This window comes from Thunnus maccoyii, chromosome 21, assembly GCF_910596095.1.
Source record: "Thunnus maccoyii chromosome 21, fThuMac1.1, whole genome shotgun sequence".
Classification (NCBI taxonomy): domain Eukaryota; kingdom Metazoa; phylum Chordata; class Actinopteri; order Scombriformes; family Scombridae; genus Thunnus; species Thunnus maccoyii.
Window position 1 is genome coordinate 23,247,336 of NC_056553.1, and position 15,668 is coordinate 23,263,003.

Here is a 15,668-nt window from a genome sequence, read left to right on the forward strand (position 1 = left end):
TCACATATAAAAGTCAACACATCCTCATAATTAAACAATCACATTGGTCGATTGTACCATCCAATCCAGAGCGACCCATAGGAGCGTTTTCTAATATGCTGCTTTCCAAAACCGTTACAAATCACTGTTAAAAAATAATGACGTTTTATGGTGTGACAACGCTGTGGTTAAGGTCTGGTTAGGTTTGGGCACAAAAACCACTTGGTTAGGGTTAGAGAAAAGGGAAAAAAACACAGGCACTGACCAAATAACAGCCATCAGCCTGTTCACCAAACTCATCCTCCAAAAACTAGAAAAAGTTTTACAGGATAGAACTTGTCCCCTTCACTCCAAATTCAGTCGCAGCAGCAAACTGACCCGAGGAGAGCGACTTCTACAAAGAAAACTCAAAACAAATAGATACAAGAGCTCTTTTATTCCTCAAGCCATCAGCTTGTATAACATGCAGGTCTGATTAATAGGTCGCTTAGCTGGTCATTGCACTCTTGCACTTTTATATCAAATTTGATTTTACGGATTTTGGATTGACTGTTTTTTTTTTACGCGATGAGTAACAGCTCGGATTTCATTCGCACTACACCTGGAAGTCTATTTTCTTTCATTTTTGGGAACGTCAATGATTGTGTGTTGTAGTTATTGTTTAGTGATTGACCTACACTCACTGTGCCTGAATGCACACACACATGCACACAGACACACACTTTTCTGGTACTTCCTTCCCCTAGCTGGCTGACTTATCATGGAGTGACTTGAGCTGAGCTGTGAGTCAGACAGTTCTGGTCCTCAGAGTCAGACAACAAGGAGAAGCTCCTCTGCTGGCCAGGCGGTAAGTCAGCTCAGCTCAGCCTGATCCTCATTCCCACAAACATCTGATTTGAGCTCCTTGGAGGTTCTCAGTTAAAGGGATTGTTTTCTAGTTCTCCTTATTTGCATGCTTTACAGAGGCATGCACATAGAATTTAATAGCTCTTATATACTACTATATATTTTCAAAAATTTGATAATATTTAGAATTTTAATTTCATACTGACTGCATCATTGCATGTGTTGTGTTTCTGACAGATTTCCCTGCTAACATTTGAGGAGAAGATGGAATCAACAACTCCCGATTATAACTATACTTATGACGATGATGATGAGAAGCCGGTTGGACCATGTAATCGGGACAGTGACAACTTACTGGGAGCTCAACTGTCCACCATTTACTACTTCATGTTTCTCTTCAGTCTCTTTGGCAACGGGCTGGTCCTGGTCATCATCCATCGGTGAGTAGACAAACAAAACTCTCAAATTCAAACAAATTATTGGTTTAGTAGTTTAAAGCAATTTGTTAAAAATACAACTGTAGAAACTGGTACAGATCTGATACATTGTTAGGAGAGTGAACAGTGAGACTGATACTAATGAGATAAAATTATAAACAGTAGTGCTGGATTATAGTCACTTGTGTATGTGTTGGCAGTTTGACTCAAGTACGCAAATGTGGATCCCGCCACTGACAATTAAAACTACTTTATAGACAGGTTACTAAATGTAAATGCATTGAATGGCTGTTGCTCAAAAATGCAGGTCAAAAGCAGCATCAAAAATGGGGTTTGAGTTCATTAAAATCATAAAGATGATAACTTTAAGAAATACAGAATGTAGAAAAAAGTATTATTCTCATCAATTTAGTTAAAGTTTGATACATAATATTTACATGCATTTTAGATGTATGTTTTTACAACTTAGTATTTTAATGCAAGTGAATCACCATTTTAGCCATTTCCTACAGTCACTGATGTAAAGTAGGTAGACAGAATATTTGAACACCCCCAAGTACAATGCTATAAAATTTAACAGCGACACAAACTACAACCTCCAAAATGACCATGAAGTTCAATCAATACCTCTTAAAAATTATAACCTTCATGAAAGTACAATGTAGAGCTGTTGTATTAAATCATACTACAATACAAAATAAATTGGTAACTGAGAGTAAAATGACATACATGTTGATAGATGATTTTATCAATGTTGTAAGATATTTCGGAGGCAGAATAGACAGAGTACATATCAGGTTGGGGCACTGGTTTTAGACCAGTGGGGGGACCGGTGGATTTGAATGGAGATGTCATCAGGTTGACAGAAAGAAAGACAGACTGGGAGAGTATCAGACAATGAAGTAATGTAAGTAGCTTCTTATTCTTGTGCCCACTGGGAGAGGAATATTGTAGCTATTCAGTAGGTAAAGTTCCTCTCTCCAAGACCCCTAAGAATTCCTCTACTCTGTCACTGTCTACACCACTGCTCTCTCTCTACCTTTGTGAGCAAGCCACTGTGAACATATTTCTGATGTTCATGGAAACATAAATGAGATGAACTCCATAAAGTCTCCTTGGGTCTTGGACTGGTCTTGGAACAATGTGATGATAATCAATAAAAAGAGCCAGGTATGACAGTGGAGTGTTTGGGGAAGGCTTGCCGTATATATGTGCAAGTAAGATATTTGAGAGGTTCTCTATTTAAAAATTGAGAGACATGAAATTTGTTATGTTAATCTTATTATGGTAGTGATTAACAACATTGTCTCCTAAAAATTTGATTCATTTTATACTTTTGGTACAAACATAACCTTTGTCTGGATAAACTCAGTTTGGTTAAGATTAGGTGCTAACCAAGAGCCATGCTAGCACATGACATTGTTGATTTTAAGCAAGTATAATGTTTACTATGGCCACCACCTTAATTTACATTGCTAACATGTGCTATTTAGCATTGAACACAAACAACAGCTGACGATGATGAGAGTGTCATTAGTTTTGAGGTGTTTGGTCAAAAAATGAAGTACTGGTCAAATTGAAATACTAACTTGTTGGCACTAGATTCCCACACACAGACTACTGTATATCTGGGTGGCACTCTCAGGCAGATTCATTTCATGCATTTTCAACTTTGATGCCAAATTTGTCAAGGCACATTACTTATCACATTAAACATCCACATTACTGAGCTGGCTGTGCACATCCTATTTTGAAATGTAGACCAGAGCAGAAGTGTTGCACTCAATCCTGCAAAGCTGCACAATCTGCACAAGTCATCAATACATTATCAATAACAGGCACTGATATACTGAAATGTTCAAACACCCTTCATGGTTCAAAACTAATCTCTTGTAATCTCTTAATCTCTATGCAAACCAGTCCTGGAAACAAAGTTAAAAATAGTCTTGACAATTTAAATAAATGCCTGATTACGAAATGTCATTTTCCTGGAGATGTTCTTCTCAAAGGTTCTAGGCAGTACAAGAAGCTAGCTCACTCACCACAAAAACAAAAAACTGAACTGAGAGAATTGTGTAACATTGAATGAGTGAACTTCCTCTATTTCAGGACTCTGCAGTATGACCTGTCAATCAATAGATTTCAAAGCAGTTTATCTAGTTGACACGCTTTACTTAAATTGATGCTAAAGATGTTCAGATTTACTTTACTGCCACCAACCAATCCATAGTTTGGAAGTTATTGCGAAATATTACTGTTAAAAATGCTTGTGTGACCCATAGTCTCTGTTTTTTCTACATTTAACGGTTTAAATGGCTACTTGTTAGGTTTGAGAAGCTGACCACTGTGACCAACATCTTGCTGCTGAACCTAGTGGTGTCCTCCCTGATCTTCATGAGCAGTCTTCCCTTCTTGGGAGTCTACAAGCAGCTCTCCAACTGGATCTTTGGCAAAGTAATGTGCAAGATTGTAGGCAGTGTCTACTACCTGGGTTTCTACAGTTCTGTCCTGTTTCTAACTCTCCTGACCTTCGACCGACACCTTGCTGTTGTTTACTCCATGGGTGGGTCACAGGTGAGGAATCAACGCTATGCGCTGCTCTCCTGTGCTGTGGTGTGGCTGGTCAGTGGTCTGGCGTGCATCCCACAGATGATTCTCCACACAACTTTTATTCATCATATGACCAACAAAACACTCTGTCAGGAACATCCTGGTTACTTGACATTTGTTGATGCAGACAAGCTGAGAGATTCTAGATTTTATCTTCAACTTTTCCTTTTCTTGCTCTTTCCTCTGATTGTTATTGTGTACTGCTACATTAGGATTGCTATCACTGTCATATCATCCAAGATAGTTACCAAGTTCAAGACAGTCAGGCTGATATTTATCATTGTCCTGTTGTTTTTTATATGCTGGACCCCATTCAATGTTGTACAACTATTACCTGATGAAGACCTGTCCTGTGAGGAATTACAGAAGAGGGGTTATGCACTTCAAGTCACTCGTGACATTGCCTACATTTACTTCTGCATCAGTCCCATCTTCTATACATTTGTTGGGAGAAAATTCCAGAGCTACTTCAGACAGCTGCTGGTGAAACGCTTCCCAGGGTTAAAGAAGCATATTTCTGTCAGTCAGGTCAGCAGAACTAGTATGTCCACAAAAAGTACACAAAATGAATTATAGGGATGGGGACCCCTTTGTATCTCAGGCCTGCCATGTGTTCAACACACCATGGTTTTATAAGCAACTGAAGGAAGTATGTTAAGGTGGAAAGCAATGACATGAGTAGGGATATCATTTTGCCTATAGCAGAAGTAAAGCCAAAATATAAACCATAACAACATCCATATGTCAGTTAGTTATGTCGCTAATTTCACCTTTCTTAAGCAGGTGAGAACATGTTTTGAAAGTTTGTTGTCCAGCCCAAAACAAAGCTGCTACCTCTTCATCATGACCATGCCATCATGACATATGTAAATGTGGACAGAAGAGGTATGTTTAGCTCAGCTACAGGAAGAGATGGATCCCTACAGAAAAGCACACCATTCCTTCTTTGTATATACAGTATTTACAGACTTTTTGTCAACTATTTGAGCTTGATTCTCCAGTGATTTTTAAGGTTTCATTCAAGTTTTATTAAGGTTTCATCAAGGTTCATTTACAAACTAGTTTGGGAGACCTTCTGTCCTCTAGTGGTCAGAAGTTGATAAATAACACTTTACATTTAAAGTTAATGCCTAAGGGTTGCTGGGTCCTGGTTGTGGTTATGGTTAAATAATCAGCATCTGCCATAATCCCATCTTCTAAGTATTCACACCTGTGCCTGTATATATGTCAGATCACACTTAGTTATGCACCACAGTGCCACAATCATGATTTATTTCATATACACTGTTCCCTCATGATGTTGCAAATTTTGCACCCAATATTACAGTTAACTGCATCACCTTTGTGTGACAGAATGTAAAAGTTGGGCTGTTGAACAAAGTTAAGGATCCATAGTTTCTTAATCCTTACATCGTTGAGCAAATGTTAAAACTCTTTGTAAAGGACTATTGGATGTTATACAAAAAGTGTTTTGCTCTGTATTTTCGCCATACAGCCTAAACTCTCATTTTTAATGGTTATCTGTATCTCTCACAGCTTTTCATGACTTCACTTAATTTGGATCCTCACTAAAATGTCAGTATAGTTTGGAAAAAAAAAAGGCTGATTAAGTATAAGAATTTACATTATGATAAGAGCACTTTGTTGAACACCAGACAGTGGAGCTTTAGCTGCATCCAAATAAAGTCCAAAACAATGAATCAAGCATGTATAATCATTGTCCAGTCATTTTCCATGCCTGTAAGTATATCTGCTCTGATTTTGGTTTGGTTGGTTCAATCTCGTGTTGTTTATGTGTTTTTTTGTGTTTCTAATGCATCATGTCCTTATTAATCATGTTGATGATATTTTAAAGTGATTATTCATTCTTTGTCAAGTTTCATATAAAGCACTTTTTACTTAGAAATAAAACAGTGAAAAAGCAGCACCAAAAAAGGGAGTTAAACACTTAATGGGTTGTTGATTTTTGTTTGGTTTGTGTGTTCTCTAAATCTAAACTATTTGATTAAATCAACCCTTTTCTTCACGTCACACATATTTCCAGAATATATGTACATACCTTTTCAAAACATCCCTTTTACTGAAAACATTCTTTTCAGAAAGCAACTATCAAGGATTTGAGTAGAAGTTTAAATACAAATACATGTTTCTCATGTCCATGTTCAAAAGAGGACAAGACTGATTACATTGCTGATCTGGACAGTTTCCTCCACATAACCAAGAATTGAAGTTCAGAGCTAAAAATGTTGTCATGAAGAAAATTGGCTCAGGGGAGCAGACCTGGACATATTTTTATCTTCTGCATAAAGCCTAGTGTTGATGTCTCTGTTGAAAGGATTCAGCTAACGTTCATCTTGAGTGAGGTTGAAAAACAGCAGAGGAGGGTTGCTGGTCCAAATCCCCTGACAGAGATCTGAGTGTGGATGAGTAAGTGAGCATCGATCTCCTTTCTCTCTCATTTAAGATGGTTAATGTGCATTTAGAACGACTTTTACTGTGCAAATGCCCCACTAGCTCAGTTCATGCATGTGAACTCACTGAACCTGCCCCACCAACGTGATCTCACAGAAATACGTGAAATGACCACAATGTCTTAACACTGTCTGCCTTAACACATTACATGCCGATACCACTGAAACAATGCCAATGGAAAGTTAATTAGGCTCTTTTGTCGTGTTGCCCTGGTTTAACAACATCACACAATGGGCGCTGGTTAATGTTGTTTTCTAGTTTAGAAAACTTTATTTTATTGTTATTTTTATTGTCATTTGACTGAATTTATTATAGTGCCTGAGTTACAATTTTTGTTCTCTAAAAATATATAGAATTCAGTTTGATATGATATGATCGCATGAATCCAACATCATCTGTGTTAAATAAATATTTGTGGTTGCCTCTACATCGTTGAAAGGCTGATTTTTTTTTCAAATGTATTTTCTTTCGTATTATTATTATTATTATTATTATTAACAATAAGTGATGAATCAGAAGAAGATCAATATTTATAGATTCAGTCATTACCATGGCAACGTCACAGTACACACGCTGGCATAATAAAGTCTGAAGTTCTGAATCTGAATCTAAAAACTGTCATAAAAAAAGTCCCTTATGCAATTTTCTACAGAGGTACAACAATTGTGCAACTGGCCCGGTCACAAACTGCTATGCTATGTGAAAGCTATCAGATGCGTTGTCACAGCAACAATCTTTCACAACATATCTGTGTTAATCATCACAGTAACACTTGAGCAGAAGTGACATTTTAATTTTACCATGAAATACAGCAGCAAGAATGGCAGCTTCACTTTAATGAATTCAGAGATTATTTCATAAAGGTAAAAATTATATTTCATACATTCAAAATGTTAAGACTTGACAATGGGATTCCAGCTCTTTCTGTATGAAGGCCAGATGGGCATTACTGAGCAGTATTGTCCATATCAGTGACATGATTTAGCACAATGACTGCAATGAACTCTAAACAATTTTGTTCCCCAGGACACAGATCAGGTAAGAAAAAAGATCCAGAAGATGCAAACTGAGAAAAATAAACCCCATCATGACTTCAAAGGAACCTTTTTTTTTTTTTTTTCATTTTTGCACTATTTTCAAAATGGTCCTCACACTTGACTCAAAACTCCGCTTGCTGTCCATTTCAGTCTTTGACTGTCAGGTTTGGTGCTGACTTCCTGAAGTCAACAACATTTCTTGATTTTATTAACATTCTACTCAAAAAGGACTCTTTAGAGTATGTGACATGGATGTGAAAAAACCAAGTGTTTTAGTTGCTTAACCACAGTCAGCCCAAACCATGATCTTTACCTAACTTTAACCATCTGACACTTTTGCCATGTTCAGACTAACACTGTGTTGTGCCTACACAGAAAGTGTATCAGCCATGTTTTTCAATTGTGTGTCTCACGCATGTCTGTCTGACAGAACAGATACGCTTCTATTTTAACAGCTGTCTACACGTGATGAGTAACAGCTTGCATTTCATTCGCACTACACCTGGAAGTCTATTTTCTTTCATTTTCGGGAACGACAATGATTGTGTGTTGTAGTTATTGTTTAGTGATTGACCTACACTCACTGTGCCTGAACACACGCACACAGACACACGCTTTTCTGGTACTCCTTCCCCTTGCTGGCTGACTTATATGGAGTAACTTCAGCTGAGCTGTGAGTCAGACATTTTTGGTTGGAAATTATTGGTTTGGTAGTTTAAGGTTTAAAGCAATTAGAGGTAGCAAATGTACAATTTGTAAACTTGAAAAATACACACAATCCTTACTATATATATTTATATATATATACCCGTGAATTACAGTGTAATTGAAATAGTCTACAAAGAGTAAATTAAAGTTGTAATCCTCACAATTTAGCATCAATTGTGATTTAATACTACAGATCCCAGAATTCTCTAGGGGCAGCAAACACTAGTGAAGGAACTACTTTGTTGAAAATACAATTGTAGCAACTGCTACAGCTCTGATACATTGTTAGGAGAGTGAACAGTGAGACTGATACTAATGAGATAATTTTATAAACAGTAGTGCTGGATTATAGTCACTTGTGTATGTGTTGGCAGTTTGACTCAAGTGCGCAAATGTTAACCCCGCCACTGACAATTAAAACTACTTTATAGACAGGTTACTAAATGTAAATGCATTGAATGGCTGTTGCTCAAAAATGCAGGTCAAAAGCAGCATCAAAAATGGGATTTGAGTTCATTAAAATCATAAAGATGATAATTTTAAGAAATACAGAATGTAGAAAAAAGTATTATTCTCATCAATTTAGTTAAAGTTCGATACATAATATTTACATGCATTTTAGATGTGTGTTTTTACAACTTAGTATTTTAATGCAAGTGAATCACCATTTTAGCCATTTCCTACAGTCACTGATGTAAAGTAGGTAGACAGAATATTTGAACACCCCCAAGTACAATGCTATAAAATTTAGCAGCAACACAAACTACAACCTCCAAAATGACCATGAAGTTCAATCAATACCTCTTAAAAAATCATAACCTACATGAATGTAGGGCTGTTGTATTAAATCATACTACAATACATAATAACTGGCAACTGAGAGTAAAATGACATACATGTTGATAGATGATTATCAATCAATGTTGTAAGATACTTCGGAGGCAGAATAGACAGAGTACATATCAGGTTGGGGCACTGGTTTTAGACCAGTGAGGGGGACTGGTGGATTTGACTGGAGATGTCATCAGGTTGACAGAAAGAAAGACAGACTGGGAGAGTATCAGACAATGAAGTAATGTAAGTAGCTTCTTATTCTTGTGCCCACTGGGAGAGGAATATTGTAGCTATTCAGTAGGTAAAGTTCCTCTCTCCAAGACCCCTAAGAATTCCTCTACTCTGTCACTGTCTACACCATTGCTCTCTCTCTACCTGTGTGAGCAAGCAACTGTGAACATATTTCTGATGTTCATGGAAACATAAATGAGATGAACTCCATAAAGTCTCCTTGGGTCTTGGACTGTAGGAATGTTTATAATACAGTATATTACAGAGAGTTGAAGAGATGTTATGTCAACTGCATGCTGACAAAGGTGAGAGCTCAAGAAAAGTAAAGAACCTATTTCTAATTCTATATCTATGGGACCATTCATAGCTCAGAAATTACAAATGAAATCTCTAAACTAGCCTCATTTTCTTTTATCACAAAGCTTCGTTGAAATTAGTGATGTTTCAGTTTAACATTCTTCTGGATTCAAAAGCCAATTAACAAAAATCAACAGTTTCAGTGCAGTTTTTTCAACCACAGGCAGAATTGGAATAAAATGAAATCAATATCATTATTGGTCCTTGCATTAACCTCTGTAAATGATATACAATCACTTATGATTCACAAAAGCTTAGAAAGAAAAAAAAGTAAGAAAATAGCTCAATAACAACAATGTGATGATAATCAATAAAAAGAGCCAGGTATGATAGTGGAGTGTTTGGGGTAGGCTTGCCATATATATGTGCAAGTAAGATATTTGAGAGGTTCTCTATTTAAAAATTGAGAGACATGACATTTGTTATGTTAATCTTATTATGGTAGTGATTAACAACATTGTCTCCTAAAAATTTGATTCATTTTATACTTTTGGTAGAAACATAACCTTTGTCTGGATAAACTCAATTTGGTTAAGATTAGGTGCTAACCAAGAACCATGCTAGCACATGACATTGCTGATGTTAAGCAAGTGTAATGTTTACCATGGTCACCACCTTAATTTACATTGCTAACATGTGCTATTCAGCATTGAACACAAAGAAAGTACTGGTCAAATTGAAATACTAACTTGTTGGCACTAGATTCCCACACACAGACTACTGTATATCTGGGTGGCACTCTCAGGCAGATTCATTTCATGCATTTTCAACTTTGATGCCAAATTTGTCAAGGCACATTACTTATCATATTAAACATCCACATTACTGAGCTGGCTGTGCACATCCTATTTTGAAATGTAGACCAGAGCAGAAATGTTGCACTCAATCCTGCAAAGCTGCACAATGTGTCATTTTCCTAGAGATGTTATTCTCAAAGGTTCTAGGTTATGCAGTGGCATCAAGGTCAAATTTTAGGCAATTACAGGCAGTACAAGAAGCTAGCTCGCTCACCACAAAAACAAAAAACTGAACTGAGAGAATTGTGTAACGTTGAATGAGCTGAACTTCCTCTATTTCAGGACTCTGTCAATCAGCAGATTTCAAAGCAGTTTATCTAGTTGTCACACTTCACTAAAATTGATGCTAAAGATGTTCAGATTTACTTCGCTGCCACCAACCAATCCACAGTTTGGAAATTATTGTGAAATATTACTGTCAAAAATGCTTGTGTGACTGATAGTCTCTGTTTTTTCTACATTTAACGGTTTAAATGGCTACTTGTTAGGTTTGAGAAGCTGACCACTGTGACCAACATCTTGCTGCTCAACCTAGTGGTGTCCTCCCTGATCTTCATGAGCAGTCTTCCCTTCTTGGGAGGCTACAAGCAGCTCTCCCACTGGATCTTTGGCGAAGTAATGTGCAAGATTGTAGGCAGTGTCTACTACCTGGGTTTCTACAGTTCTGTCCTGTTTCTAACTCTCCTGACATTCGACCGACACCTTGCTGTCGTTTACTCCATGGGTGGGTCACAGGTGAGGAATCAACGCTATGCGCTGCTCTCCTGTGCTGTGGTGTGGCTGGTCAGTGGTCTGGCGTGCATCCCACAGATGATTCTCCACACAACTTTATTCATCATATGACCAACAAAACACTCTGTCAGGAGCATCCTGTTAGCACAACGTCTATTGATGACAAGCTAAGAGCATCTGGATTTTACCTTCAACTTTTCCTTTTCTTGCTCTTTCCTCTGATTGTTATGGTGTACTGCTACATTAGGATTGCTATCACTGTGATATCATCCAAGATAGTTACCAAGTTAAAGACAGTCAGGCTGATATTTGTCATTGTCCTGTTGTTTTTTATATGCTGGACCCCATTCAATGTTGTACAACTATTACCTGATGAAGACCTGTCCTGTGAGGAATTACAGAAGAGGGGTTATGCACTTCAAGTCACTCGTGACATTGCCTACATTTACTTCTGCATCAGTCCCATCTTCTATACATTTGTTGGGAGAAAGTTCCAGAACTAATTCAGACAGCTGCTGGTGAAACGCTTCCCAGGGTTAAAGAAGCATATTTCTGTCAGGTCAGCAGAACTAGTATGTCGACAAAAAGTACACAAAATGAATTATAGGGATGGGGACCCCTTTGTATCTCAGGCCTGCCATGTGTTCAACAAACCATGGTTTTATAAGCAACTGAAGGAAGTATGTTAAGGTGGAAAGCAATGACATGAGTAGGGATATCATTTTGCCTATAGCAGAAGTAAAGCCAAAATATAAACCATAACAACATCCATATGTCAGTTAGTTATGTCGCTAATTTCACCTTTCTTAAGCAGGTGAGAACATGTTTTGAAAGTTTGTTGTCCAGCCCAAAACAAAGCTGCTACCTCTTCATCATGACCATGCCATCATGACATATGTAAATGTGGACAGAAGAGGTATGTTTAGCTCAGCTATGGGAAGAGATGGATCCCTACAGAAAAACACACCATTCCTTCTTTGTATATACAGTATTTACAGACTTTTTGTCAACTATTTGAGCTTGATTCTCCAGTGATTTTTAAGGTTTCATTCAAGTTTTATTAAGGTTTCATCAAGGTTCATTTACAAACTAGTTTGGGAGACCTTCTGTCCTCCAGTGGTCAGAAGTTGATAAATAACACTTTACATTTAAAGTTAATGCCTAAGGGTTGCTGGGTCCTGGTTGTGGTTATGGTTAAATAATCAGCATCTGCCATAATCCCATCTTCTAAGTATTCACACCTGTGCCTGTATATATGTCAGATCACACTTAGTTATGCACCACAGTGCCACAATCATGATTTATTTCATATACACTGTTCCCTCATGATGTTGCAAATTTTGCACCCAATATTACAGTTAACTGCATCACCTTTGTGTGACAGAATGTAAAAGTTGGGCTGTTGAACAAAGTTAAGGATCCATAGTTTCTTAATCCTTACATCGTTGAGCAAATGTTAAAACTCTTTTTAAAGGACTATTGGATGTTATGCAAAAAGTGTTTTGCTCTGTATTTTCGCCATACAGCCTAAACTCTCATTTTTAATGGTTATCTGTATCTCTCACAGCTTTTCATGACTTCACTTAATTTGGATCCTCACTAAAATGTCAGTATAGTTTGAAAAAAAAGGCTAATTAAGTATAAGAATTTACATTATGATAAGAGCACTTTGTTGAACACCAGACAGTGGAGCTTTAGCTGCATCCAAATAAAGTCCAAAACAATGAATCAAGCATGTATAATCATTGTCCAGTCATTTTCCATGCCTGTAAGTATATCTGCTCTGATTTTGGTTTGGTTGGTTCAATCTTGTGTTGTTTATGTGTTTTTTTGTGTTTCTAATGCATCATGTCCTTATTAATCATGTTGATGATATTTTAAAGTGATTATTCATTCTTTGTCAAGTTTCATATAAAGCACTTTTTACTTAGAAATAAAACAGTGAAAAAGCAGCACCAAAAAAGGGAGTTAAACACTTAATGGGTTGTTGGTTTTTGTTTGGTTTGTGTGGTTGTCTAAATCTAAACTATTTGATTAAATCAAGCCTTTTAAATCATCAGGCTACATGTTTCTTTTCTTCACATCACACATATTTCCAGAATATATGTACATCCCTTTTCAAAACACCCCTTTTACTGAAAACATTCTTTCCAGAAAGCAACTATCAAGGATTTGAGTAGAAGTTCAAATACATGTTTCTCATGTCCATGTTCAGAAGAGGACAAGACTGATTACATTGCTGATCTGGACAGTTTCCTCCACATAACCAAGAATTGAAGTTCAGAGCTAAAAATGTTGTCATGAAGAAAATTGGCTCAGGGGAGCAGACCTGGACATATTTTTATCTTCTTCATAAAGCCTAGTGTCAATATCTCTGGTGAAAGGATTCAGCTAACGTTCATCTTGAGTGAGGGTGAAAAACAGCAGAGGAGGGTTGCTGGTCCAAATCCCCTGACAGAGATCTGAGTGTGGATGAGTAAGTGAGCATCGATCTCCTTTCTCTCTCATTTAAGATTGTTAATGTGCATTTAGAACGACTTTTACTGTGCAAATGCCCCACTAGCTCAGTTCATGCATGTGAACTCACTGAACCTGCCCCACCAACGTGATCTCACAGAAATACGTGAAATGACCACAACGTCTTAACACTGTCTGCCTTAACACATTACATGCCGATACCACTGAAACAATGCCAATGGAAAGTTAATTAGGATCTTTTGTTGCATTGCCCTGGTTTAACAACATCACACAATGGGCGCTGGTTAATGTTGTTTTCTAGTTTAGAAAACTTTATTTTATTGTTATTTTTATTGTCATTTGACTGAATTTATTATAGTGCCTGAGTTACAATTTTTGTTCTCTAAAAACATATAGAATTCAGTTTGATATGATATGATCGCATGAATCCAACATCATCTGTGTTAAATAAATATTTGTGGTTGCCTCTACATCGCTGAAAGGCTGATTTTTTTTTTCAAATGTATTTTCTTTCGTATTATTATTATTATTATTATTATTAACAATAAGTGATGGATCAGAAAAAGATCAATATTTATAGATTCAGTCATTACCATGGCAACGTCACAGTACACACATTTCTTATCCATAATCACTGCGCTTTCATAGATGCCCAGAGCAACTGCTCCGGCCGTCCATTGACTCTAATGTTAACCTGACTACGGTGCTATAAGATGTTTTCAACACCAGTCCCACTGGAAAACTGAGGGAGGGAGGACCCGCCGTCTGAATGTATTTTCCCCACTGTCAATTCCCATGTTAAGTCAACACATCCTCATAATTAAACGATCGCATTGGTCGATTGTACCATCCAATCCAGAGCGACCCATAGGAGCGTTTTCTAATATGCTGCTTTCCAAAACCGTTACAAATCACTGTTAAAAAATAATGATGTTTTATGGTGTGACAACGCTGTGGTTAAGGTCTGGTTAGGTTTGGGCACAAAAACCACTTGGTTAGGGTTAGAGAAAAGGGAAAAAAAAACACAGGCACTGACCAAGTAACAGCCATCAGCCTGTTCACCAAACTCATCCTCCAAAAACTAGAAAAAGTTTTACAGGATAGAACTTTTCCCCTTCACTCCAAATTCAGTCGCAGCAGCAACCTGACCCGAGGAAAGAGACTTCTACAAAGAAAACTCAAAACAAATAGATACAAGAACTCTTTTATTCCTCAAGCCATCAGTTTGTATAACATGCAGGTCTGATTAATAGGTCTGTTAGCTGGGCATTGCACTCTTGCACTTTTATATCAAATTTGATTTTACCGATTTTGGATTGACTGTTTTTGTTTGATTTATATGACTTTACCAACCACAATTAGCATGATCTGAACAGAACACAGCAGGCCTGGAGTGAGTTTACTTCACAGAAAAAATAACAATTAGGCTAAGGACAGGAGATCCATGGTTGCCTGGCAACAATATAAAAAAAAGGTGCAGAAAGCTGCTCTTTTTTTAAAATTGTAGGCTTCAACAAAAAAGGCAGCGCAGTGTGCCTCGCGTTTTGCAACCTACAAAAAGTGCTCTGTCTGATCAAGATCGTATTGGGTATTCTATTGTTTTTACTGTGGATTCTATGGTGCTTTTATGTCTGGAGCACTGGACCAAATGAATTTCCCTGGCTGGCATAATAAAGTCTGAAGTTCTGAATCTGAATCTAAAAACTGTCATAAAAAAGTCCCTTATGCAATTTTCTACAGAGGTACAACAATTGTGCAACTGGCCCGGTCACAAACTGCTATGCTATGTGAAAGCTATCAGATGCGTTGTCACAGCAACAATCTTTCACAACATATCTGTGTTAATCATCACAGTAACACTTGAGCAGAAGTGACATTTTAATTTTACCATGAAATACAGCAGCAAGAATGGCAGCTTCACTTTAATGAATTCAGAGATTATTTCATAAAGGTAAAAATTATATTTCATACATTCAAAATGTTAAGACTTGACAATGGGATTCCAGCTCTTTCTGTATGAAGGCCAGATGGGCATTACTGAGCAGTATTGTCCATATCAGTGACATGATTTAGCACAATGACTGCAATGAACTCTAAACAATTTTGTTCCCCAGGACACAGATCAGGTAAGAAAAAAGATCCAGAAGATG

At 37.2% G+C, this 15,668-nt stretch overlaps 1 protein-coding gene across 1 annotated transcript; it reads left to right on the top strand.

Annotated features, from left to right (window-relative positions):
* The first annotated feature begins 754 nt into the window (after window positions 1-754).
* On the top strand, window positions 755-6,339 carry LOC121888167 (C-C chemokine receptor type 1-like). The gene is made up of 3 exons (XM_042399564.1): window positions 755-826; window positions 1,063-1,265; window positions 3,590-6,339. Exons 2-3 carry the CDS (start codon window positions 1,090-1,092, stop codon window positions 4,446-4,448), a joined length of 1,035 nt encoding a protein of 344 aa, XP_042255498.1. The 5' UTR covers window positions 755-826; window positions 1,063-1,089; the 3' UTR covers window positions 4,449-6,339.
* The last annotated feature ends 9,329 nt before the right edge of the window (window positions 6,340-15,668 follow it).

Excerpts from the sequence above, each read along its gene's own strand:
- LOC121888167 (XM_042399564.1), top strand. The coding sequence starts at position 1,090 with ATGGAATCAACAACTCCCGATTATAACTATACTTATGACGATGATGAT. Across the intron at positions 1,266-3,589 it reads GTCCTGGTCATCATCCATCG|GTTTGAGAAGCTGACCACTG; the intron begins GTGAGTAGACAA and ends GCTACTTGTTAG.